At 39.2% G+C, this 27,050-nt stretch overlaps 1 protein-coding gene across 8 annotated transcripts; it reads left to right on the top strand.

Annotated features, from left to right (window-relative positions):
* Positions 1–27,050, top strand: LOC107474848 (pentatricopeptide repeat-containing protein At5g48910). Of its 8 annotated transcripts, XR_008005833.1 has the most exons (5): positions 1–461; positions 4,909–4,955; positions 5,041–5,096; positions 20,305–20,499; positions 26,879–27,050. XR_008005833.1 is itself a non-coding variant. In XM_052257044.1 (2 exons), exon 2 carries the CDS (start codon positions 2,207–2,209, stop codon positions 4,133–4,135), a length of 1,929 nt encoding a protein of 642 aa, XP_052113004.1. In that variant the 5' UTR covers positions 1–461; positions 2,106–2,206; the 3' UTR covers positions 4,136–4,506. The 8 variants fall into 8 exon arrangements, 1 of the variants encoding a protein (XP_052113004.1); XR_008005832.1 differs by lacking the exons at positions 20,305–20,499; positions 26,879–27,050 and adding an exon at positions 10,955–12,320; XR_008005830.1 differs by lacking the exons at positions 20,305–20,499; positions 26,879–27,050 and adding an exon at positions 7,087–9,424.

The raw sequence follows: 27,050 nt of genomic DNA, 5'->3' as shown, positions 1-27,050 counted from the left end.
CTTTCATTCAGAAAGAAATCACACAACCCCAGCCAAAAAACCCTAGCACTGTAAGCCTACACCACCGCCGCAAGGAGTGGCATATTGCCGCGTCCGTCGCACTTAAAGTTCGCCATCCGTCCGTCTATCTAGCTTCCCTCGTGATCCAAGTCTTCAACCCCTCTTCGCTGTCACCGATCGCGGCTGCTTCCTCGAGCTCGGCGTCCATCGTCTTTGTCTGCTTAGCCGCGCTTCCGTCGCCGTTTGTTTGCCGTTCAAGTTCGCGTCTTCGTTCAGCTGTCGTCTTCGTTTGCGTTCTTTGCCGTTCACGTTCGCTCGGCGTTCACTGTTCGCGTTCACTCGCCGTTCACCGTTCGAGTTCGCATTCGTGTTCGTCTGGAAGCCACGTTGCTCTGCTTCAAACACTGCGACCAACCCGCGCGCTCCACCTAGCCGTCGAACTGCTCTCTTTTGTCGCCGCCGTGAGTTCCCTAAACCCGCCACCAGACAATACACTCACACAACACCAATACTCTGCTTCAAACTCTGCAACTTCTGATTTCTGTTACAATAAGTAACTATTTGATTTGGTATTGGTTTGAATTATTTCATAGACTGAATTAAACTTACAATAGTTATGTTCTCTTCTCTATCACATTGATATTAAGCTTTGAATTCTCTTATTTTGTTTTAATTTTACCGCACTCAGCATGTTTGATGAAATGCTTTAACCATTCTTCTGGTTGGTTTTATAATTTCTAGCTTTTAGAAACTCAGTAAGTTGATTGCATGTCAAATTAGAATAATTAGATATTAATAATTAGGAAATTTTAGCTGCACAAATAGCATCTTTGCAGAAAACATATTAGCATGATGATTCCACTTGCATTAGTGTTCTTCTGGTAAATTTTAACTGTTATTGTGAATTTGTTAATTTGCTAATTGTTCTTGTGTTGTTGTTCTGTTGTTCTTTTGTTACTTTTTTTTGTGATTTTCTGTTCTTGATTTAAGCTGTGATTGAAGGTTCTTTGGTTTTGGTATTCTTCGCTTTCCTGTAAGCTTAGCTTTTAATTCTGAGCATACACGGATCAAATCATTGTTTTCAGCAATGGTGATTTTTAGATTTTTTTTGGGGTTGCTTTGTTTTAAATGTTCCTATTGTTGTTGTGTTTTTGCTGTGATTTAAATGTTCTTTTGATTTTTTTTCTGAATGCCCAGTCAGTACTTGGTTGATTGGTTTTGCTCACTGAATGTATTTGATGATAAATTTTTAATTGATAACTCTATTACTGCTTTACTGTCTGTTTCTGTAGTTAAATTTTATTAAAGTTTCTTGAATTTGCACTGCCTGTGTTATTGATTCACTGTTCCTTCATTGCTTTTTTTTGTTTTTAATCATTGGGATGAGCTTTGTTAAAATTGGGTTGAAAACTACTAATCTTTCTTCATTTTTCATTGTTCTAACTTCTGTTCTTATTAAAAGATTTGCAATTGGTGATCTTTTGATTTATTATATGCTTCATGTTTTCATTGTTCTGTTCTTATGAAGAAAAGATTTGCAATTAGTGATTGTATGATTCATGTTTTGGTTGTTTTGTTATATAAACAAAATTCTGTTTTCATTGTTTGGTTGCCACTGTTCCTGTTCTTGATCTCCGCCGACTTGCTACCCCTCCTCCGTGTTGGATTCTTTTTGTTTCAGGCTTTGTTGTGTTTTTGTTTCAGCCTCTGTTGTGTTGTGTGTTTGTTTCGGGCTCTGTTGTGTGTTTATTGTGCAACACTATCATTTTTTGTTTTACTTTTTGACTTAGCTACATTAAGACAATATTCTCTATCTTTAACTTGTGTATTGTAATTCAATTCAGCTATTTTTAATGGAAGTATAATTATGTTAATTGTCAACAAATTTGCAGCAAGTTATTGCATATTTTGATGATTAATTACATTTAGTTGGTGATATTTTACGTAGGGTTTTAAATTTGAAAGATATTTAGGATGTTTATTTATAATTTATTTATTATTTTATTATGGAATAGTTTTTCCGGTTGAACCTCGGTTAGACCGGTTAGACCAATGAACCAATAAACCAGTGACTAAAATGGTTTGATGACCGGTCCGGTTTTCAGAACCTTGCTCTTGACACAACCAACAGTGGAGCCACGATTAAGGGAAGGGGTATATCCAAACCAAAAACCAAAACCATAATCCTCTTTAAGTTCCAACGTTAATGTCATCCATAAACATGAACATACCGCTGTTGCACCCCAAAACCAGCACACCTCATCATTCACAGTTGCTCCTCACACAAATCAGGACATGCCAAAGCATGCAAGAATTGAAGCAAGTGCATGCCTTTCTCATCAAAACAGCACAAAACCATGAACCTGTTGTGGCAACAGAGCTTCTCAGGCAGTCTGCAACCTCTGATTTTCGTGATATTGACTATGCCCTCTCGTTGTTCGATGAAATGCCTGAACCAGATTGCTTTGCCTGGAACACGTTGATAAGAGCACTTGCTGAAACCCATGATAGGCCACTGCATGCCTTGCTGTTTTTCTGCAATATGGTGTCTGATGGGATGGTGGAACCCAACAGGTTCACCTTCCCTTCTGTGTTGAAGGCTTGTTCAGTGTTGACCAGGTTGGAGGTAGGGAAGCAGGTTCATGGTTTGGTTGTGAAGTTTGGATTTTCTGGTGATGAGTTTGTGGTTAGCAATCTGCTAAGGATGTATGTGATGTGCGGGAATATGGAGGATTCCCATGTTTTGTTTCGCAGGAGTGTTGATGGTGTTGATTATATGAACAAAGTGATGAGGGATAAGAGGAGGGAGGAAGGTATTGTGGTTCTGTGCAATGTGATGGTTGATGGGTATGTGAGAGTTGGGAACCTTACGGCTGCTAGGGAGTTGTTTGACAGGATGCATAAAAGGAGTGTGGTTTCTTGGAATGCAATGATTTCCGGCTATGCACAAAATGGGTATTTTTCGGAGGCCATAGAATTGTTTCATAGGATGCAGATGGAGGATTTGCTCCCGAACCGGGTGACTTTGGTCAGCGTGTTGCCTGCAATTTCACGGCTCGGGGCCATTGAACTGGGGAAATGGGTGCATTTGTATGCAGAGAGGAACAAGATTAAGATTGATGATGCTCTTGGCTCTGCATTAGTTGATATGTATGCAAAGTGTGGGAGCATTGGGAAGGCCATTCAGGTCTTTGAGAGTCTGCCTAAGAGTAATGTGATAACATGGAATGCTATACTCGGTGGTCAAGCCATGCATGGTAAAGCCAAGGACGTGTTTGATTTTTTTGCGAGGATGGAAAGAAGTGGCATATCCCCTAGTGATGTAACATACATAGCCATCTTGAGTGCTTGTAGCCATGCAGGGTTAGTAGACAAGGGTAGATCATATTTCAATCATATGGTTAATGTGGGGTTTGTGCCTCGGATAGAGCACTATGGATGCATGGTTGATCTCTTGGGACGTGTTGGATATCTAGAAGAAGCCAAAGAACTTATATTGAACATGCCAATAAAATCAGATGATGTCATATGGAAGGCATTGCTTGGTGCTTGTAAGGTACATAAGAATGTTGAAATTGGAAGGCGTGCAGCAGAGGTTTTAATGCAACTGGCTCCACACGATAGTGGGGCATATGTGGCTATGTCGAACATATATGCCTCATCTGGTGATTGGGATGCAGTTGCAGAGGTGAGGTTGATGATGAAAGACTTAGACATAAGGAAAGACCCTGGATGCAGTTGGATCGAGATTGATGGTGTTATTCATGAGTTTCTTGTTGAAGATGATTCCCATCCTAGTGCCAAAGAAATACACTCAATGTTGGAGGAAATTTCGAACAAATTAAATTTTGAAGGTTATAGGCCAGATACCACACAAGTCTTGCTTAAGATGGATGAGACACATAAAGAAAGTGTGCTGCATTACCACAGTGAGAAGATTGCAGTTGCCTTTGGCTTAATCAGTACAACACCAAAGACCCCACTTCAGATTGTGAAAAACTTGCGAATTTGTAAAGATTGTCATTCCTCCATGAAATTAATATCAAAGATTTACAATCGCAAGATAACTATCAGGGACAGGAAGCGGTTTCACCATTTTGAGCATGGTTCATGTTCTTGTATGGACTACTGGTAGTTGGTCATTCTATGGTGACTGCAACTATAGGTTTTCGATTGTTCTAACTGTTACTAACCTCCTTCGAGTGTCTTTGAAAAGCAAAGCCTCTGTACTGGTGAGTATAGTTGCTAGAATTTGTACATCAAAAGATCCTTTTTATTGTCCATAAAGTAGATGCCTTTTGCACATAACTTGCTCAGACTGATGTAATCTCAAATATATAAACCTCCCAAGTACTATAGTTACTTTTTGTTTTTCAAAATTTAGTTGGCATTTACTGTATAAAAATTCTTTTAAGTTACATGTAAACAAATGATCATTACGGTCATGTGAATGTGCCTTAAAAGTGACTTTGAGAGAACTTTTGTCATAACTGAGCTGTTTTCAAGTACATTCTTGTGCAGAGATTAATAATTTTGGAGGAGAAGTTTTCCAATCAGCATTGAAGGTAATTTCCTTAGAACCACTTTTGAGAGGGGAACACACCTCAAGGTTCCCATCCAAGCTGCAGCTCTACCATTTTTGTCACACCGGTAGTCTGTAGCTCCAATCACTGCTCATGCATAATGTTCCTTCTTCATAAAACACTGAAACAAACACCTTCCCTTGATGAAATGCCAAACCATCTTACTCACTCCATTACTTAAACTATTCCATCCATAAGATAAATCCTAATACCTTGGTATTATGGGTAAGAGCAAGTATAGTCTTTATTCTTATTAGTTTCCAAGATAAATCTTAGTTCAAAATTCAATCTAAAAAACCATGACTCCAATGCATTTGATTTACAGCTGCTTGCACAACCCTTATCATGGCTCACTTCAACCAAGTTCCATTGGTAAGTTTTAATTGCTTTTAGCTATGGTTACTTCTTGGGTTTCTGTGATTATTCTACTTGTTTTAATTTCATTGTTGATGTTTAGGCTGCTGGAGATTCCATTGCCATTTTCTCTTCATTGAATATAAGAGCCGCTATTTTGTGAGTCCCTCTTTATCTTTCGTTCCTTTCTCCCCTCCCCTTTCTTTTGATTTCATGTAGCTCGTGATTAACTTTTGTTGTCATATAACAACATGCTGTTTCAAATGTTGGATTAGTTCTGCAATTGTCTTCATAAGGAAATTGATATGCTAAAGCTACTCCTAAAAACTACACTAAAGCTAAATATTTTTCTTTTCCATTTTATTCAACATAAAAGATTACATTCTATAGGAACCTAAAAGACCCTAAAACATTCTACTACTAGGACACATCACCTATTCTAGAACATATGCCTATGGCACCTACTACCTTCTTAGAATATTCCTATAATTATCTTTCCCATCATGTCTTTTGCTATAAATCCTTCAGGTTCCTAGTTATACATCTTTCTGAACAGGACTTTGTTCTATGCATTGTTGATTGTTCCTCAATTGTCTTGACCAGTAGTTTCTCATGTTTGAAATCCCATCTCTCCTTTGACTATGGGCTTCATAACTGTCTTGCAATATCTTGTTTGCAGTTTTTCCTATAATCTGGAAGGTGTTGCCTTGCTCCAAAAATGCTGGTTTTAAAACTGCACATGATATTCTTTTATATATTTATTATTAGAATGTAATTTTAATGACCTGTCAGTGTAAAACAGTTTTACACGTACATTCAATTATGTAATGTTACGTCAGCAAAATAACTATCTTTTACGTTGACCGCATGAATGGTCATCCAAATTATATCATATAATGTATTTAAAACAAAGAGCAAGTAAAAGCTCATTACTCAGGTAATATGGACAAAGGTTAGGAATTGCATTATGTGGTATGTTGTGAACATTCTAACATATACACAAAATATTAGTCACAAATAAGTTTCCCGTGTAGAATACATATTTGAAATATAAAATATATTGAAAACGTATAAAACAACACATGTAAATATATACAAATACACGGTAATTGATTTTTGCTGTGTAGAAAGCATTTTTTAATCTCTTTAATACTTCTTCTTTGAAAAGATTTTAGTTCTTCGGCCAGTGTCATCTTTTTGGTTCAATTACAGCAGACCATATTTAATTTTAGCCAATTATATAATGATCTGGTACATTTTCTTTCAGATTGATTGGCTGCTAAATTGAAATTTTTTATCTTTCTTTTTAGAATGGCATGGTAAAGACTAAAGACATACACATTTGATATTATAAAAGCAATTTTGTTATTTATCAAAATATTTTTTGATAAATTAATGCTAGATCTGGGGGAGAGCGTTATTTTTGTTACTTGGGATCAGAGACTCAGGGTAGCTAATATGAGAAGACTAGATGAGGAGGAAAACGGAACAAATTATGGACTGATTCTATTTTTAATCTGTGGCATATTTATTGGATTATGTTTTTGTGATGTCAGGCATATTCTCAGATACTTTTGTGTCTTTGGTACTGCTATCTGCATAAGTTCTTTAAGCAGTGAACCTCTGATTCTTGCCCCACGTTTTGGGATTGGTTTTCTTTTAGTTAATGATAAACAAAATCTTACTTCTGTTTTAATATAAATTCTATATTTTGAGGGTGAATTTGGTTCATAATTACTGGTCTATAATAATCTTGATTATCTTCCCATTGCATCGTTGAAAAGTGGTTCATAATTACTGTGCATCATTGAAAACTGGTAGGGGCATTCATAATCCAAAGGCATCTTTCGGCATGCAAATTTGCCAAAAGGATAACTGAGAGTATTTTTCTTTTGATTCTCTGGAGCTATGTAAATCTGGTTATGACCAAAATAACCATAAAAAAAACAATACTATGCATAACAAACCTGTAATTCTTTCCAATATTTGGTCAATAAAGAAAGTGGAAAATGATTTCTCTTGATTGCATCATTTAATTTTCTGTAGTCAATGACCATACATCATCATCTAATTGTTTTGTTCGGAATGAGTTCATTGTAATTATTTTTAACCACACTGATTCCTCTCTTTGTTGGTACAACCTGCACAGGTCTAACCTTGACAACATGTTTTTACTACATTCTTCACTGTTGGGGTTGAACATGTAGTTTGTAGTTGCCTTTCATAAAACTTCTGTGTACAGAGGGTAGGACTAATTTCCTGTAAATCAGAATTTTTCCATCCAATAGCATCTTCGTGGCCCTTCAAAACTCTAAGCAGCTTTCCTTCTTCCAAGTCACTTAAAAATGTACCGAGTATAACATGAAGATTTTTTTCCCCCATGAAAGATAAATTTAAGTGACTAGGAATCTATTTCAATTCTACTTTTGGTGGCTCCTCCTTCACTGAAGGAGAATTATCATCAAGGTTTAAATTATCATAGCAAGGTGTGGACACTAGTGGTTGAGCTTCACGAAGTTGTTACAGACTTCAAGATCATGACACTCAGTTTCTTCCACACATTATTGTTAACCAAATAAGCTTCCAATGCAGTACCATAAGATGATACTTTAATTTGAAAGAAGTATTTACTCATTTGTCCATAGCTTTCACTCTAAAACATTGTTGAGTTTAAAGAAAAATAACAATAAATTGATGAGGACAAACATTAGTGGTTGGGTTGAGAGCCGAAAAATGTGAGTAATGTGTTCATTGTGCAGAAAAATAAAATGTTCAAAAACTAGTCCAAAGCTTCCTTGACAGCACTTATTCCCTTCTTTGGCCTGTAATTAAGTGTTCAACTCTCTAAACAAGCAATTACTTTTCTCTTATAACCATAACCCATGTGACTAACTTTAAATCAAGGAGAAAAAGATGTTTCACAAGCAAAAAGGTATGTTCAGATTAGGTTTAAGCAAAGTGAAAAAAGGTGGATCACCAAACTTGTGCACCAAAAGGGAAAAAGAGGAAAAAGTCAAGGATTGAAGGCAAAAGAGAAAAATCAAATTAGATTTGGTTCAGAGGCAAAACAAAGAAGAAATCTGTCATCTTTATAGAATCACTCTAACTTGTTGAAGTTACCATCTTTTAACTGCACATTTTTGGGCAAGAAAAAAAAATAGAAGTTGTTTTACTCTGTTATATATGAAAGGTCAATAGTTCAAATTTTTGAAGTAAAAGAAAAAGGAAAAAAGAGAAACAACTAGGTAAAGATTCAAGTCAACTCTATAATCCATGAAATTATTGCTGTTGTCTCATCTCTTATTTGCGTCTCTAATATGATTTATGAGAAAGAAGAACAAAGTCAAAGATGTTCAACTAAACTCAAGTTTTGGAAGCTATAAGAATAAACGGCTAAAAATTGAAGTAAGTAGAGTTAGCACACTGTTTGGGTCTTCATAGCTTTCTAGTTATACCTTCTTTTTCTTCATGATTTTACATTGAATTTTCTATTCTTCAATTTTATTCTTCTTTGTCTTTTCAATCAATGGAAAAATGCAAATATGTGAGATATTAGTCAAAGCCATTGAGAGAAAATGTAAAGAAAGTAATCATGGAGAAAAGTCAGAAAATTATTTCGATCTCTTTTGTATGTATTGTTTTGTATTTATGATACTGAGGGGATTCTCTTACTAAGTTGGATGAGCACTTAGATGTTGAAAGTCTAAGAGTGAACCTAGCTAAATCAAACTTAACTAGAAGTTTGGTTTGTCTTTGATAGGATTAAGTTGAATAATTGGAAATTGGTGTTTGTAAATTTTTGAAAAGATAGTAAAAGTTCTACTACAGTTGTGGTGGAGACCGGATGTAAGTCACGTTCTACATGGTGGTTAAACCAGAATACATGGCTGTGTCATTTACTCTTCTCTATTCTGTTTCTGTTTTCTTTTGATATGAAACAAAATGAAATTGTCTCCTGCATAATCAATCTCGTAGACGTTACAGCAACTTAGTGTATTCAAAAGCAACTTGTTTGCTTTATTACTGATCAATCGTCAAGAGACAAAACTAAATTGTGCTTGCATAATCAATATTTTAGACTTATCAGCAACTCTGATTTAAATCTAGTTTGAAGTTAAAGTGTACAAATTTAAAAGAGGCCATAAATTCAATCCCCTCCGGCCCTTCTCTAGGCCATTGAAAATCTTCAATCGATATCAAGATCTAGGTCTTAAGAAATCAAGCTTCACAGCTTGAAGCAAAGATCTAATGGCCAACAACATGGGTGCAAATATTATATGGCGTACATACTTACTGAGAGTTAGTCCAACAACAGACCATCAAGATTTACTTGTCGTCATGTTTGTAAAGAACATACCAATTAAAAATCTGCTAAACATATTCACAACATTCAAAATACTTAATCAAAATAAACTACGTTAAACTTAGTTAAAAAAATACATTATATGTTGAAATCAAATAAAATCAGAGGTAAATGTACATTCTAACTTCACAAACATTTAGCAATATATATTACTACATATATAATTTTGTTCGTATACAAATAAGAAATCATTCATAAGTCATTTAAAATGATCTCAAGAAGTCATTCATAAGCAATATTTAACATATAATATACATTATAACAGATACATTATAACGGATAATATAATATAGTAAATTTTAGTGACTATGCATAAAATAAAGAACTACTAGAATGATAGAGAATTAATTATTTAATTACACAGACATTTAGCAATATGCCTATTTGAACAGAATACCTTGAACTATATGAAGTATATGTATTCAAACTTGAGCATCACTAATTTACTAAATTCAACTCCAATTAAAAACTGACAGCACAACAACAACAATATCACATCATTACAGCATTAGAACTCACAAAAGTCTAATAATCTAATCTAATCCTATCTTAACCTGTAAATTTACTAAACAAAAAAATTATTTCTAACTAAATTATTATACTAATTAACAACTAAAACCTAAATTAATCCTAACTTTAACGAAAACAAAAACAGAAATTTATTTACCAGAAAATGCATATACAAAGGTGGACGGGAGAATATTGGTGGTGGCTGGTGTTATTGGTAGCGGCTGGAAGAATTGGATGGCGGCGAGAGGGAGAGGGATTGCTGGAGGGGATGTGGTGGCGGGGCCGATGGAGCGGCAGGGAGGGAGAAGGTTAGATTGAGGAGGCGGTGGCGGGGTTGACGAAGCGGTAGGGAGGGAGAGGGTTAGAGAGAGAGAGAGACGGATTCGAAAAGAAGGGGGAGAACGTTCATGCTTCAAATTTAGGATGAAATTATCGTAAAAAAATTCGACGGTAAACCATTGTAGGTCACTAAAATGCAGTGTTTTTACTAATTGAGTTTACTGGTAGGTTTATCCGACGGCAAATCCAATACTAACTTATGCGTCTATTTTTGTTGTTTCTCTCCAATTATTACCGACAAATTTACCGTCGAAAATGTAAATTTGCAGGTAATAATTTAACCTGACAAATTCGATATCTTTACTGTTAATAAATCTGTCATTATTCTGTGACGCTAAATTTGACAATAAATTCGACGGTCATTTTTATTGTAGTGCTTGTTAGTCTCAAGCTTCCTTTCAACCTATCTCGTATTAACTATTAGCCTTATATTCCTTTTGACATAAACTCAAAGCCCTAGCTTTCTTCTTTTTCCTTGGAGTCAAAGTTCATCTTCGCCCTTCACGACTAATGTTATGATCAAGCTAAGCTATTCTTTGGTCTGGCCAACATTTTTCAAAGTTTACCTGAGACTTAAGGGTCTAGTCTCGATTCCTACTTTAATTTCATTCTTGGTCTAAAGTTGAACTTTGCTTCAACAGGTACAAAATCATTTTAACATTGCTTTTCGTATGGATGTTGAAAAAATTTCATAATTTTTTTTAAATAAACTTTTTTCATATCTTCATAAAAAAATACTTTGTTATTCCTAAGACCTACAAGTAAGGTGACTGGGTTATGAGGAAAGTTAACTGGATTATGACAGTGACAACAAAGGCAATGATAGCAATGATAAGTAACGCAAGGATGGAAGGTGCTAGCGCTAGTGAAGGGAAGGCGATAATGGTGGTAAAAGAGAATGCAACGGTTAAGTATGAGGAAAGCAAGGTAGAACATGATTAGGAAAAGGAAGAATGGAAGATTTAAGCTTTAGGGTTTTTTTTTTCTCTTCATTTCGAGTTGTGTTTGACTTTTTTTCCTTCTCAGAACCTAAAACGATGTTATTTTGTTCATAATTTAGAAATTTGCTAATTTTTCGATTTTCATCTAGTTCTTTTATGAAGCAAGTTTTTCATGAAATCAAACTTTATTTTCAATCAATTCGTAGTTCGACTAACTGATTCTGACCAACTTTTAAAATTATACACTAAATTTTAGTCCCTACAAAATTGGACTAGCTCTATCTCTGCACGGATAATATAATTTAGAGTCTACAAAATTAAATTTTGGCCCTTGCAAAATTAGACTAGCTCAATCTCACATGCACTATATATACACACACTTACACATTGGTGGCTTATGAAGCATGGACACTTCGTTGAGTTGCCGTATCGGTGTGTTGGACATAACGCACATAGACACTCGTTTGACACGCTTGTCTCTTGTGTCCAACCATATTCTATCCGAAAACACAAAAAACATTGCCAGACACAACCCAGACACAGCGTGGACACGGCCCAAAAGTTGAACTTTAGTGATTTTTAATTTTTACAAAAGTAAAACGATCAAACCCTAAGTCCCTAATTTGTTCCCTTCCGCCGTCCCACCCTCTTTGGCACCACACTTTCTCCTTGTCACTGCTGGTCTGTCACCACCTCCGGTTGTCGTCACTGTATGTGTTAGTCCTCAATCTCCACACCTTTGGTCGTCGCCGCCACTTTCTCCGTGCTCGTCGTCGTTGCTCCCTGTTCACCGGTGCTCGCTGCCTGTCATTGCATCTTCAGTCGTCGTCTGCCTACTCCATTCCAAGTAAGAGAGAATGTTTCTCCGTTGTTTAATTTTTGGTTTTGTATATGCTTCTCTTTGCTCACCTTTCTCTTGATGAACCGGAGTTGGAAAGCGTGATTTTTTTTAATGATGAAGATATCAACCATATATGATGGAGAAATAGTATGAACTTTAGATATTTTTTTTGTGTACATGTAGTTATGGTTGGAAATAGGCCAGGTGGCCTGCAGCCTGGCCTGATAGGAAATAGGCCCAGGCTCAGTCTATTAAAAAAGTCTATATTCTTTAAAAGGCCAGGCCTAGGCTTTTGAAATAGCCTGTTGGGCGTGTCAGGCAGCCTGAGCTTGTAAATATATATAGAGAGTTTTATTATACTAATAAAAATGCTATTTAAAGGATTTGAACTTGGGTCTTCTGTCTTATGAATTCTATGTTATAATAATACCTTTATCCACTCAGTCATTTGTCTCTTTAATTATATATGTGTATTTTGTATCAATATTATTCATAAATTTATTATTTTATATTTTATAATTTTAAAAATTAAATTATATCTTAAATTTAATTATTATAAAAAAAAAACAGGCCTATTAATAGGCTTCAGGCCAGATCAGATTTAACAACATATCAGGCTCAGTACTCATTAAAAAGCCTATACCAGGCTATAGGCCAAGCTAAGGCCAATATACTCTATTATAGGCCTGGCCTGTTAAGAGTAAAGTTTAGCCTGGCCTGGCCTGTTTCTACTCCTACATGTAATGTACGAAACTCTTACTAACTCTATTAAGACATAAGAGTTTAGAATTTTATCTTTTGAATATTTTATACACTTTAGGATGAAATACATATTATATGATTATTTTTAAAAATATTTATGAGTTTAATATTAATAAATATATTATATTATTAATATATGCGTGTTTCTGTGTTAGACAACTTTTTAAAATTTGCCTGTCGTGTTATATCCCAAATTCATGTTCGTATTTGTGCTTCATAGCTAATGACTAATATTAGTGACTGATTTTAGTATACACATTACATAATTGATAANACTTCTGTTGAGAGGTATGTAGGATGGATTGAGGTGGACCTAGTGTAAGATTATTATTATTATTATAGGCAATATCCCAGACAAAGTCCTATTGGGGGCGGTGGCCCGCCATTGAGAAACTGTACCAAACAGTTTCCTAAACAAATTTCTGCCGTCACCCTTCAATTTCATTATCACATTATGCATTGAATCATGAGGACGGTGGGAAGACTGACCTAATAATTAGTAGCTCTTTTTAGTTAATTAAGAACCATGTTCTTTTAGTTGGAAAAGGACTTGCATTATTCTTAATTATAATTTATATATAATTAAGTTTGAACGAAAGAAACATTATTTAGTTTTTTGGTCGAACTAAATAGTACTCATCAATTTTAGAGTCAAAATCTTATATATGCATTTATATTGATTGTTCCAAGATTAATTATTAATATATGTACATATTTTTAACATTTAACACTAACATACAAATGTAGTGTTTGTTTTGGTTGTTTATGCTATTTTTCAATTCGATAAATTAAAGATTAATTCGTCATGGATCTGAGCTCTATTTAAGGGTCTGTCGTTGGCTAATAGATTGCTGCATATACAAGACAGAATTCGAACTTTCGACATTTATTTAAACGAACGAGTAAACTGACCACTCAACTAATCCAAATTGGTTCATACAAATGTGTTGTAGACGACGAAGGCAGCTACATAGGCTTTTTTTTACGTGAAAGCTAACTTGGATCTTGTACTAACTTGAGGGTGGATGGTGGATTTTCAATCCTAAGTAATCCAACGAATTGATGGTAGTAGTGCCTGTCAAAAAGACTTCGACACTTAAGCAAGTAATAGTTTAAAAGGTATAAGAGTTAGAAGTAAATAACATACATTAGGCGTGTGATTGGACTGTTCACATAGAGCTTCAGTGCTAAATTTAAATGTAGAATTGTTGTCATGCCATTGTTGATTATGAGCAGCACGTGGAAATCATATGCAAACATGATCTGAGTTCCATCAACTCGTTTTAGCAAATTGTTTGCTATACCTAAAATTGCCATATTGCCAACTGATTATGGGAGGCCGCCATTTTGAGTGATCATGAATTGTGGTTTATAGATAAATTTATTAATATATTAAAATGTTGAGAATGTGCTCTCCAAATATGTTTACTGATTGGGTGCAACTCCAAATCTTCTATGATAGACTTATTCATGCTTTTAGAACATTGGATTTCTCAGTTGGAGGATCCATGCATATGAAGACTATTGAAGAAGTTTTGAAATTGATTGAGATTGTAGCCAACAACCAGTACTTGTATTCCTCTAAAAGAACCATGAAGATAAGAGTAATAGAACTTGACACTTTGAATACTGTTCCAGGGGTTGCCTGAAACTAGAGGTCGATCTCGGACGAGATCTTTTATATTAATCGGAGCTGATGAGTCCGATCTTACGGGAGTGTTTGGAGTCGCGGTGTCCGACGTGTGAGACTTGGTGATAATGCTGATCCTTCGTCCTCGGAGGGTGGGGGGTACCTGCAAGGGACTCCGATGCTTAAGTTAGCAAGGGTATTAAGCAGGTATTGAGTAGTATCAGAGTATGAGTTATACCTGGGTGTTCCAGTGTATTTATAATGGCGTAGAGTGACCTTCTTAGATAAGATAAGTTAGTTATCTTATCTTCTCTTTATCTTCGAGCGAGGTCATCTTATCTTTAAGGGAACCGCCTTTATCTCTATAGGCTTGGGCCGCCCTTGGATTCGGGTCGTGTTCCTCTGCTTGGGCCCTTTTATTGGGCTTTCCTGTGACTTGGCCGAGCTCTTTAAGAAGAGGCTGGGTTGTCCTAGCCTGAAGAGGTCGGTCGCTTTGTCTGTAGAACATCCCGGGTCGGACGGCTCGACCCAGGGTATGAACAGTGCCCCTGCTCGAACTTGGTCTTTTATCTGGCGGTTGAGTCTTGGTTTTAGGGCTTCGAGCCTTCTCGGGTAAAGCCGAACTCGAGCATTTTGTCGCTTTATCTTCCGTAGAGCTCTTTCTTGAATGCGGAACGTTTCTGTTCCATTTTTTCTGAAAGCGCGCGCTTTTGCCCTTTATCGTTCTCCTTGGGAATGTGCGAGGGTTTTTAATGCCCCCATTAATTTGTTCGTTTCTCTTGATTTTCTCTTTTCAAATTTTTGTATTCAAGAGATAGTTTTTCTTTCCCTGTAACTTTCCTTTTCTTTCGCCGTTTCCTATTCTGCACTTCTCGTCCCTCTGTGAAGCTTTGGCCTTCGCTTGGTGCTTCTGCTTTGTGATCGATTCTCTGCTACTCGCTTTTCAAAGTTTTCTTCGTTCTTCCAGGTTGGTTTTGCTTTCTTCCCCACCTTTTTATTTCTGCTACTTTTGCTTTTGATCCTTTTGATGACGCCTTGATTTTGTATGCTTGGAAAGTTTGAACCTTTTCTTCGTTTCTGTTTTTACTTTGGAATGTGATTCTTCAATAAAGTTTTGATTTTTCCTGAGTTGTTGTTGGAAAGCTTGAATCTTTTCGTACCACTATGCTTGACTGCCGCTATGATGTATGTTTCTGATTTTCTTTTCGTCTTTCTGTATGCTTTCGGTTGGATTTCCTGGTAGTTTAGTGCCTTTAGGGTTTTACAAGTTGATGCATTTTGAAAAAAGGCTGCTCCTTTGGTGGCTTTGTTTTGTCGATAGTTTTTCTTTTTGACGGAGATGATGATTTCTTGATGGTTTCTGGTTAAGAATGAAGGGTCGTTGCTGGGGTGTGAATTTGTAGGTCCCTTGAGTTCTTGTTCTGTGGTTGCCTCCAAAGGACGCCCCTGGATCTTTCGTGTAGGTCCTGGGTCTCCTTTTGTTCCTCATACCGTGCTTGATTGTGTAGCCGAGTTGTTTTTGCTGTTGTCCGAGATGTGTTTTAGTAATCCAATATTCTTTTCTTATTGTAGGACTAGTTGGCCTCATGGCTTCTCGCAAAAATATTGTTGAGACGTCTTCCCAAGTCCCTGAGGGCATGGCTGATTGGGTGGATTCTATGGTTCTTTTGTGTATTTATGTGGTGGACTCAGATTTTTGTATAGAGCTGCGAAAGCATCATAGGGTTTGTGGTAGTGATGCCCAGGAGAGGGATTATGAGCTTGTAGCGCCTGGTTCTGACGAGAGAGTTTGTTTTTCCACTTCACTCGAGGGGGAGCGTCCCTTCTTCTATGCTTACGAGTATTTCTTTAGTTAGTTGAACGTTACTTTTCCTTTTTCTGCCTTTGAGACCGACTTGTTGTGGTCATGTAACGTTGTTCCATCCCAGCTTCATCCCAATTCGTGGGGTTTTATAAAGATTTTTATAAAGATTTTTCAGCTGCTTTGTCAAGAGTTAGGCATCAAGCCTTCTCTAACTCATTTCCTCTATTTGTTTGTTTCGGCCAAGCCTGGGGCCTCTTCAAAAAAGAAAGCTTCTTGGGTTTCCTTTAGATCTGCTCAGGGGCACAAAGTCTTTGCCATGTATGACGAGTCTTTTAAGGACTTCAAAAATTATTTCTTTAAAGTTTGAGCTGTTGAGGGTGTTCGCCCCTTTTTTCTTGATGAAAATGATGAACCCGCTTTTCCTCTTGAGTGGCAACAGAATGTCATGGTGTCCCGGTATACTTGGGAGATGTTGGACGAGGTCGAACATGCCTTTGTGAGTGTGTTGGAGGATATTTGGGGGGAGCCCCCGCATCTGGATATTAAGAAATTTATGGGGAACCCATCTTTAGTCCGAAATGTGTTGGGTACTGACTGACGTGTTTTTAGTTTATTCTATTTTTCTATGTGCTCCATGACTTTGTTTGTTGATTCTGTCTTTCCTGTTTTTCAGAAATGTCGAAGAACAATGACTCCATGAAGGCTTTTAAAAAGGCTAGGAAGGTAGCTGCTGCACAAAATATCTCGGTCAGGGCGGCTGGGGAGGGGTCTTCTCAAACCATCCTGAAGCCGCCCGTGCCGAGTTCCCCTGGGCCGAGTAGGGTGATCCCTACTCCTCGGGTTCGACTGGCAGATCCCCCACAAACTCCTGTTGCTGCTTCTGGTGCTCATCCCTTAAAAAAGCAAAAAACATTTGAGCTCTTTAACCTGGATGCTTCAGATTTTGATGCTGTCGAGTTTGTTGACCAGCAAATTGCCCCCTATGGTGGGCTCTCCATGGATGATGTGTCTCTTCTTTAGTATCTGGATTTTATCACCAAAAGTAGTGTGAAAATGGCACATATGGGTGCGGCTATTTTCTGAACTGTTCAGGGGATCCCGATTCATGCCACAAAATCCTTCATGGAGGAGGCTAAATCAGAATTTGATCGGATCAAGGGTCTGAAGGATGAGTTAGAGGTGAAGTTGGCGAAGGTAGAGAAGGAACTGGAGGGTGAGAAGGCTAGCTCTATTGCCTTGGCTGCTTCTTTTAAGTTGGCTGAGGACATGGCACTGAAGCACAATGATAGCTATGTTTCGACTTATAGGGAGTTGGTGCATCTCCGTGATGACTTGAAAACTGCTTGGACTGATTATGCCAAGCTCCAGGGTCACCTTGTGGGCAGCGTGACTGCCGCCTGTGAGAATCTGATGGAGCAGTTCCGGATTGTTGCCCCTGATGCCGATTTGACTCTCGTTAGTCTTGATAACGTAGTAAAGGATGGCAAGATTGTCCCGGATGATCGCGATGATGATGTTGAGCCACCTCCTGCGCCTCCTCTGAAAGCTTCTACCATGCCGATTCCTTCAGCCCCCTCGACCGTAGTTGAGCCAGATTCTGACTGTCAGACTTTGAATCGAGGCAATGGGACAGTGGATGCGGTGTCTCTCCAGACTCGTCCTCCTTCACCTCCTATTGATGTTGCTACTGGGAAGCCTTTGGACTCTCTTTGATTATTCTTGATAAATTTGTGCATAGCCTGGTCTGTGGGCGTTTGAACTTTTTGTAAATGGTGTTTTGTTTGACTATTGACACTTTCTAGGATTGCTCGTTCAGCAACTTTCGTTTTGAAAAACAAAGTATTTCTCGGGTTTCCGGGGCTGGTCTTTGATGGCCTCTGGAGCTTATTGTCGTAACTCGGTAGTTTCTATATTATGTCTGTTTGCACTTGTCTTGGCGCCTTCGTAAGTTTCTATCTGACATGATTAACTTGATCCTTTGGCCAGACGCTGCTCTCATCGATCGTAATAAGCCCTTTCTTTCAGGGATTACCTTTGTGGTTTTGTGTCTTGGGCCGACTTTGTCATGTCGGACTTTTGGTCGAGTTACTTGATAATCCTCTTTTTGGACCTCGTTCAGGTCTCTTTCAGGGATTTATCTTTGTAGCTTTTATCTGCCCAGGCCGACTTTGTTATGTCGGGCCTTGTCGAGTTATTTGATAATCCTCTTTCTTGGACCTTGTTCAGGTCTCTTTCAGGGACTATCTTTGTAACTTTATATTTCTGGGTCGACTTTGTCACGTCGGGCTCTGTCGAGTTACTTGATAATCCTCTTTCTTGGACCTTGTTCAGGTCTCTTTCAGGGATTATCTTTGTAACTTTATCTTTCTGGGTCGACTTTGTCATGTCGGGCTCTGTCGAGTTACTTGATAATCCTCTTTCTTGGACCTTGTTCAGGTCTCTTTCAGGGATTATCTTTTGTAACCTTTTGTAGGAGTCCGACTTCGTCACGTCGGGCTCTTCGAAGTTATAGTAATCCTCTTTTATAGGGTTGGCCAGACCTCTTTCCAGGGCTTTACTTATAACTTGGTTTATTGGGGCTGGCCGACTTTAGGTGTCGGCCAGCCTTTAAGCTATTTTATAGCAATCCATTTTATTAGGACCTCGTCAGGTCCTTTCTATGGATCACTTTCTATAGCTTCTTGTATTATTCTATTTTCATTTTTGCCGATTTTTCTAGAATTTTGGGTTTTAACCCTCGTTTTTATCGTGATTGCACAGTGAATTTGGTTTTCACTTTCTGTCGATCTATAGCTTTATAATCGGGCGATGATTGTTTTTAGAATAATATGACTTGAACGTTTGTAGAAAATCTGAAAAAATTTTATTAAGAGAAATGCAAATATATACACGTAGGGGTTAGTTTGTAGGTCTTGGGCCTGGCACCTCATTAAAAAACCTTTTCAGGAAAAAGAGTGTGCCTTGTCCCAAGGTCCCTTATCCTCCCTAACTATAGTACCTTCTTAAGTTGCAGGCGTGCCATGACCTTGGCAGCTCTCGCCCGTCGAGTTCGGAAAGCCTGTAGTAGCCCTTCCCTAGCACTTCCATGACTCGGTAGGGTTCTTTCCAATTTGCAGCCAGCTTTCCTTCTCCAGGTCGAGTTGTTCCAATGTCATTTTGGATTAGAATGAGGTCATTCTTCATGAAGGTCCGCTGTATTACTTTTTGATTGTATCTGGAAGCCATTCGTCGTTTCAATGCTTCTTCCCTTATCCGAGCTCTTTCTCGGACTTCTGGGAGTAATTCGAGCTCTTCCCTTTGAAGTTAGGGATTGACTTCTTCACTATAGTAGATCACTCTAGGGGATCTTTCTTCAACCTCTACTGGGATCATAGCCTCCATTCCGTAAGCTAATCGGAAAGGTGATTCCCTTGTTGTAGAATGTGGGGTCGTTCGATATGCCCATAGGACTTGTGGGACCACCTCTGCCCAGGCTCCATTTGCATCCTGTAATCTTCGTTTTATCCCTGCTAATATAATTTTGTTGGCAGCTTTAGCTTGCCCATTGGCTTGGGGATGCTCAACAGAGGTGAATTGTTGTTTTATATTCAGGTCGACCGCTAGTTTTCTAAAGCCTGCGTCTGTGAACTGGGTACCATTGTCTGTAGTGATGGAGTATGGAACTCCGAACCTTGTGACGATATTTTGATACAGGAATTTTTGACTTTTTTGAGCTGTGGCATTGGCTAGGGGTTCTGCCTCGATCTATTTTGTGAAGTAGTCTATTCCTACTATGAGGAATTTGACCTGTCCGGATCCTTGGGGAAAGGGTCCGAGGAGATCGAGTCCCCATTTTGCGAATGGCCATGGTGAGGTTATGCTGATAGTTCCTCGGGCGGAGCGGTGTGGAAGTTGGCATGCTTCTGACATGGCAAACATGTCTTTACGAAGTCTGTGGCTTCTTTTTGTAGGGTTGGCCAATAGAATCCACCCCGTAGTACTTTTTTGGCGAGTGCTTGTGCTCCGAGGTGATTACCACAAATGCCACTGTGTACTTCTTCTAAGATGTCCTTAGTATTGTAAGTCGGCATGCATTTTAGCAATAGTGTTAAAATTCCTCTTTTGTATAAAGTGTTATTTATGATGGTATAGTATTGTGCTTCCCGTTTTAACTTCTTTCCCTCTTTCTCATCTGTAGGGAGGGCCTCTGTTGTGAGGTAATTAATTATGGGGGTCATCCATCCCTGATCGCGACCTATTATGGCTAGGACCTTTTCTTCTTCCGAGATTGATGGCTTCTGTAGAATTTCTTGGATAAGGTTTCTATTGTTACCTCCTGGTTTGGTGCTGGCTAGTTTTGAGAGTGCATCGGCCCAGGCATTCTGTTCTCGAGGTATGTGTCGAATCTCATATTCTCCGAGTTGTCCGAGTTGTTCCCTGGTTTTGTCCAGGTACTTTTTCATAGTGGGATCCTTGGCTTGGTAGCTGCTTGTTATTTGTGAAGTGATTACCTGTGAATCGCTGAAGATGATAAGTTTTTGAGCTCTGACCTCCCTAGCCATCTTCAAACCTGCTAGTAGTGCCTCATATTCCGCTTGATTATTCGAGGCGGGGAACCCAAATTTGAGGGAGAGTTCGATCTGGGTCCCCTGGTCGCTTTCGATTATTACGCCTGCACCACTTTCCGTTTTATTTGAGGATTCGTCCACGTATAGATTCCATTCTGTGGGGACTTCCGGTATGTTCGTAAATTCCGCAATGAAGTCGGTCAGGTATTGAGATTTGATTGCCGTCCGAGTTTCGTATTGAAGGTCAAATTCGAACAGCTCGACTGCCTATTGCAAGATTCTTCCTACCAAGTCTGTTTTCTGTAAGATCCCTTTTATGGGCTAGTTAGTTCGAACTTTAATGGTGTGAGACTGGAAATATGGGCGAAGTCGGCAAGATGTTATTTTGAGAGCGTAAGCAAATTTTTCTATTTTCTGGTAGTTCAGCTCAGATCCCTGCAATGCTTTGCTGATAAAGTATATGGGTTGCTGTTCGCTGTTGTCCTCTCGGACCAGTGCTGAAGCTATTGCCCGATTTCCCACTGCGAGGTACAAGATGAGCGGTTCCCCCTTCCGAGGCCGACTTAATATAGGTGGTTGTCCCAGAAACTTTTTAAAGTCTTGGAATGCTTGCTCGCATTCAACTGTCCATTCAAATTCCTTTCCCTTCCTTAGAGTGGCGTAGAAGGGGAGAGATCTTATTGCGGATCCTGCCAGGAATCTGGACAAGGCTGCCAGCCGCCCGTTGAGTTGTTGCACCTCTTTGATACAAGTCGGGCTTTTCATGTCGAGTACGGCCCTGCACTTGTCCGGGTTTGCTTCAATTCCTCTCTGTGTGATTATAAAACCCAAGAATTTACCGGCTTCTACTGCGAAGGTACATTTTGTGGGATTGAGTCGCATGCCGTGTCGTCTTATGGTGTTGAATACTTGTGTCAGGTTGGATAGTAACATCTCTTCATTTTGCGTCTTCACTAGCATGTCGTCTACATAGACCTCCATGATTTTTTCGATGTAATCCGAAACAACTTTGTTCATTAATCTTTGGTAAGTGGCTCCCGCATTTTTGAGACCGAAAGGCATAACAATGTAACAGTAATTTGCCTTTGGGGTTAAGAAAGAGGTTTTTTCTTGGTCGGGTGGGTACATTGGGATTTGGTTATATCCTGAGTGTGCGTCCATAAAGGAGAGGTATTTGTATCCGGAGGAGGCATCTACCAGTGCGTCGATGTTTGGGAGTGGATAAGGATCTTTTGGGCAAGCTTTGTTGAGATCGGTATAGTCGGTGCACATTTTCCACTTCCCATTTGACTTTTTTACCAAAATGACATTAGCAAGCCATAGCAGGTATTTGACTTCTCTTATGAAGCCTGCCTCCAGTAGAGCTCGTACCTGTTCTTCCACCGCTTGAGAGCGTTCTGGTCCTAGCTTTCTGCGCCTTTGTTGTACCGGCCAAGATCCTGGGTAGACTGCTAGCTTATGGCACATTAGTTTGGGATCTATACCTGGCATGTCTGCGACCTTCCACGCAAAGATGTCGGCATTATCGCGTAGGAACTGTATGAGTGATTCTCTTGTGTCCCCTTTTAGGAGTGTGCCGATGTTGGTTATTTGATCCGGGGTGTTTCCAATCTGGATTTTCTCTATTTCTCCTTCAGGTTGTGGGCGAAGCTCCTCCCGCCTCTGAGCTCCACCAAGCTTGATTGTGTGGAATTCTTCACCTCTGCCTCTGAGGTTTAGACTTTCGTTGTAACAGCGGCGCGCCATTTTCTGGTCTGCCTTTACTGTGGCTATTCCTTCTGCGGTTGGGAATTTCATGCATAGATGCGGAGTCGAGACTATTGCGCCGAGTTGATTTAACGTTGTCCGACCTATTAGAGCATTATAGGCTGAGCTTACGTCAACGATGATGTAGTCTATTTTGAGTGTTCTTGACTGACTTCCCTTTCCAAAAGTTGTGTAGAGCAGAATGTATCCCATTGGTTGAACCGGGGTATCTCCTAACCCGAACAGGCTGTCCGGATATGCTCTAAGTTCCTTTTCTTCCAAGCCGAGTTTGTCGAAGGCGGTTTTGAATAAGATATCGGCAGAGCTCCCCTGGTCTATCAGTGTGCGATGGAGATTTGCGTTTTCCAGTATAATTGTGATGACCATGGGATCGTCATGTCCTGATGTGATGCTGGATGCGTCTTCTTTGGTAAAAGTGATCGCCGGGATGTCGGGTGCTTCCTTCCTTTCTGTGACGTGATACATGTCTTTGAGATGTCTTTTGCGGGATGACTTGGAGATTCCTCCTCCGGTAAATCCGCCGTGTATCATGTGGACGTGTCTTTTGGGTGTCCGGGATGATCGTATAGTAGGTCCGACATCTTCTGCTCTTCTTCTTTTCCTTTGTTCATCTTCGTGGGTGGCCAGGTATCGATCTAACCTTCCTTCTCGTACGAGCTTTTCTATGACGTTTTTTAAATCAAAACACTCATTGGTGGAGTGTCCGCGGATCCGATGATATTCACAGTATTCAGCCCGGTTTCCTCCTCCTTTTTGGCCTTTGAGTGGTCGAGCTGGTGGTATTTTTTCTGTGTTGCAAACTTTTCTATAGACATCCACAAGAGACACCCAAAGAGGGGTGTAATTGTGGTACTTTTTGATTTTTTCTCCATGTCGATCTTCTTTTTTTCTGGAATCTTTGTCTTTATCCCGAGGGGTGAACCCTGGTTTTGAAGTCTCTCCTAATCAGGAGTTTTCCTCCATGTTGATGTATTTTTCTGCTCGCTCCTGCACCTCGTTCAGAGATGTGAGATACTTCTTTGATATGGATTGACTGAAAGGCCATTCTAGCAGACCGTTAATGAGACCCATGATGGCAACCTCTGTTGGAAGGTTTTGTATATCCATGCATGTTTTGTTGAATCTCTCCATGTAGTTTTGCAGGGTTTCCCGCTCCCCTTGTCTGATTCCTAGTAAGCTCGGAGCATGTTTTGCTTTGTCCTTTTGGATGGAGAATCTGGCCAGGAATTTTTTAGCCAAGTCGTCGAAACTTGAGATGGACCTAGGAGGGAGGTTGTCGAACCATCTAATTGCTATTTTTGTTAAAGTGGTTGGAAAAGCTTTGCAACGAATTGCATCTGAGGCATCAGTGAGGTACATTCTGCTTCTGAAGTTGCTGAGATGATGGCTGGGATCCGTTGTGCCATCGTACAAGGTCATGTCTGGGAGTTTGAAGTCTTTTGGGATTCTTGTTTTCATGATCTCCCTGGTGAATGGATCTTGTTCCTTGCAGGTGCTATCTTCGGGGGTGGGATGGCTGGCTTTAGTCTTGACATCGGCCTCAAGTTTTAGGAGTTTATTCTCCAATTCCCGGCGTCGTCTTATTTCTCTTTGTAGATCCTTTTCGGCCTTTCGTTGACGTAGAGCGTCTTCCTCGAGTTGCTTTAACCGACTTTGGAATGCCTCTAGGGCTCCCTCTTTTGGGGAGTTTTTATCATTAACTTGAGGAGTATCCTTTGGTGTTGTGCCCACGTTTTTGTGCGGCGTTCTTTCTTCTAGATCTGAGGTGTGATCGTTGTCATGGTCGTCCGCCATGGTAATGGGATGACTTCTAGGTTCTCCGGCAACGGCGCCAATGTTCCGAGGGTTACCTGAAACTAGAGGTCGATCTCAGACGAGATCTTTTAAATTAATCGGAGCTGCTGAGTCCGATCTTACGGGAGTGTTTGGAGTCGCGGTGTCCGACGTGTGAGACTTGGTGATAATGCTGATCCTTCGTCCCCGGAGGGTGGGGGGTACTTGCAAGGGACTCTGATGCTTAAGTTAGCAAGGGTATTAAGCAGGTATTGAGTAGTATTAGAGTATGAGTTATACTTGGGTGCTCCAGTATATTTATAATGGCGTAGAGTGACCTTCTTAGATAAGATAAGTTAGTTATCTTATCTTATCTTTATCTTCGAGCGAGGTCATCTTATCTTTAAGGGAACCACCTTTATCTCTATAGGCTTGGGCCGCCCTTGGATTCGGGTCGTGTTCCTCTGCTTGGGCCCTTTTATTGGGCTTTCCTGTGACTTGGCCGAGCTCTTTAAGAAGAGGCCGGGTTGTCCTAGCCTGAAGAGGTCGGTTGCTTTGTCTGTAGAACATCCCGGGTCGGACAGCTCGACCCAGGGTATGAACAAACACTATTTTGGCACAGAATAAAATGATGTCTCAATAAATTGTCTCACTCAGAAAGTAAATAGAACACATGCAAGTCTCAACAATGACTATACAAGTGAGTTATAACTTGTGTGGAAGAGCTTACAAGGAGGAAGAATGTGAGTTGTTCAAGGAGGAGCAAGTGAATTACATGAAAATTTTTTAAAAGCTACCATCTAGTGACCCCTTATCAAAAACTTGTAATCTAGGATGGAGGAACCACCCAATTTTAATTAGGACAACTGAAAGCCAAATAAATTTATTGCACCTCACCAACAACAATCTCAACCCATACAATAGACTAAATTACCTCCACCTTCATGCAGTAAACATAAAATTTTATTGATGAGACAAGATGTAAGAACTAGAAATAATTAACGATTAACTAACGTATAATAATAATAATTTAATTGTCTAAAATAGGATCAAAAAATTTAGAATATTAATTAGAAAACATAAATATGATATTTGGACTCAGTAGATTTTTCTGAGTAAAAAAAAGTAATTTTCTTCGAAAAATTGCGTAAAGATACGTATTAGTAAATTAACCGGCAATACCGGCTTCAATCTGTCTGGTACTGTACGAGAAAGATAAAAACATTAGAAAAATTTTAAGAAATAAATTAAAGTTGAAAATCTAGCATTAATTTTAAAGGTTTGGCCCAAAGTTGGGCCAAACGGGCCCAAAACACTAACGGATTGGACCGGGCCCAAGTCCAACATATATAAGTTCATTAAATGAGCCCCATTCATCTCATTCATCACCAAACACAACACACACCCTGTAAAATTTGTAAGTTGTGCGTACGCACGATGGAAGCGCCTCTTGTTGATGGCGTTCACACATATCTATGCGTGCATTTAAAATGAAAATTTTTATCTGCTGTGCATACGCACACCTCTATGCGTACGCACACTTTGTGAAAATTCTTCTGGGTGTGCGCACGCACAACCCTATGCGTACGCACACTGCCCTATTTTTCAATGAAAGCTTTGTTTTTAACCATTTTATCTTTCCGACAAGCTTGTAAACTTCCGTAATGCTTATATAGGGTGTCTTAACTTGTTTTTAGGCTTTGAAGCATAGAGAATACCCTAAATGAGTTTAACTAGATATTTTCTGGTAAAAATTTTAGAAGATAGAGCTTTAGGTTTCTGGAGTACTGAGGGTGGATTAGTTAAGTGAGGTGGTAGAGTGTTGTAAAGGCGATTGGTGTGATGAATTGGGGAGTTATGGATTTGGTGATGGCCTTACTGAAATGGATTTTTGAAAACCACTAAAATATTTTTTTCTACTGGTATTACTGAGACGCTATACGCCTGGTAGGGACGGTAGGTTAATCCCGCCTGTCGAGGTCGCGGCGGCGGCATAAGGGCGGTGGTTCGTCCCGCTTACATTGAAATGTGAGGTATGTGGCTGAGTATCCCGCTCTCATCCTTTTGGAATCACAAGAGTGTGCGCAGGCACTATATTCCTAGACCGTGTACCGGGCACGATATCCCTGGGGGTACCCATTTTATTCGTGACCGAAAGGCAACATCCCGGGAGAATGTGTCGGATTGGCAGTTGAACCGACAATGTGATATCACAACCAATAAGACAGACATTCATCATGTGCATCTTCTATATGGTTGTTTTCTTTGTTTACTTGCATATTATGGCTAATTGTATAACATGCTTAATTGCTTCTTGATTTACTTGTTATACTTGATAATTACTTGTGCTTTACTTGTTTAGTTACTTGTGTTTTCTACTGGGATTGAAGAGGTTCGATAGTAGGTGGCGATGGAATCGCATGGCGGTTAGGCCGGTGAACGCTGTGGGACAGCGGTGAAATGATAGTTTAGAATTTCCTAAGTTAGATTACCCCTGTTTAGTTATGGTTTTATATTTAGTTATGCTTTAAGTTGAATCTCATGATTAATATAAAGTTCTAGGATTGCCTCTAGCGTCCCGGAGTCTTATATCTTACATTACTGGGCACTGTTACCATACTGAGAACCGGAGGTTCTCATGTATGCTTTGTTGTTGTTTTTCAGATGCAGGTCACAACTTACCCTGGTGAGTTGTTTGATGGTGGCAGAGCAGAGGACCTTACTCCATTTTGTTACCTTTTTGGTTATTTTGATTAGTTCTCTCACTTTTGTATTTATTTTTGCCTTAGAGACTAACTTTGAGAGAGATATATTGTATTCTGTTTTAACTTTCAAA

Source organism: Arachis duranensis, chromosome 2, assembly GCF_000817695.3.
Source record: "Arachis duranensis cultivar V14167 chromosome 2, aradu.V14167.gnm2.J7QH, whole genome shotgun sequence".
NCBI classification, from domain to species: domain Eukaryota; kingdom Viridiplantae; phylum Streptophyta; class Magnoliopsida; order Fabales; family Fabaceae; genus Arachis; species Arachis duranensis.
Note: the sequence above shows the minus strand (reverse complement) of the source record. Positions and strands in the feature narration are given on the sequence as shown.

What these genes read in the sequence shown, in the direction of transcription:
- LOC107474848 (XM_052257044.1), top strand. Translation starts at nt 2,207, where the DNA reads ATGTCATCCATAAACATGAACATACCGCTGTTGCACCCCAAAACCAGC.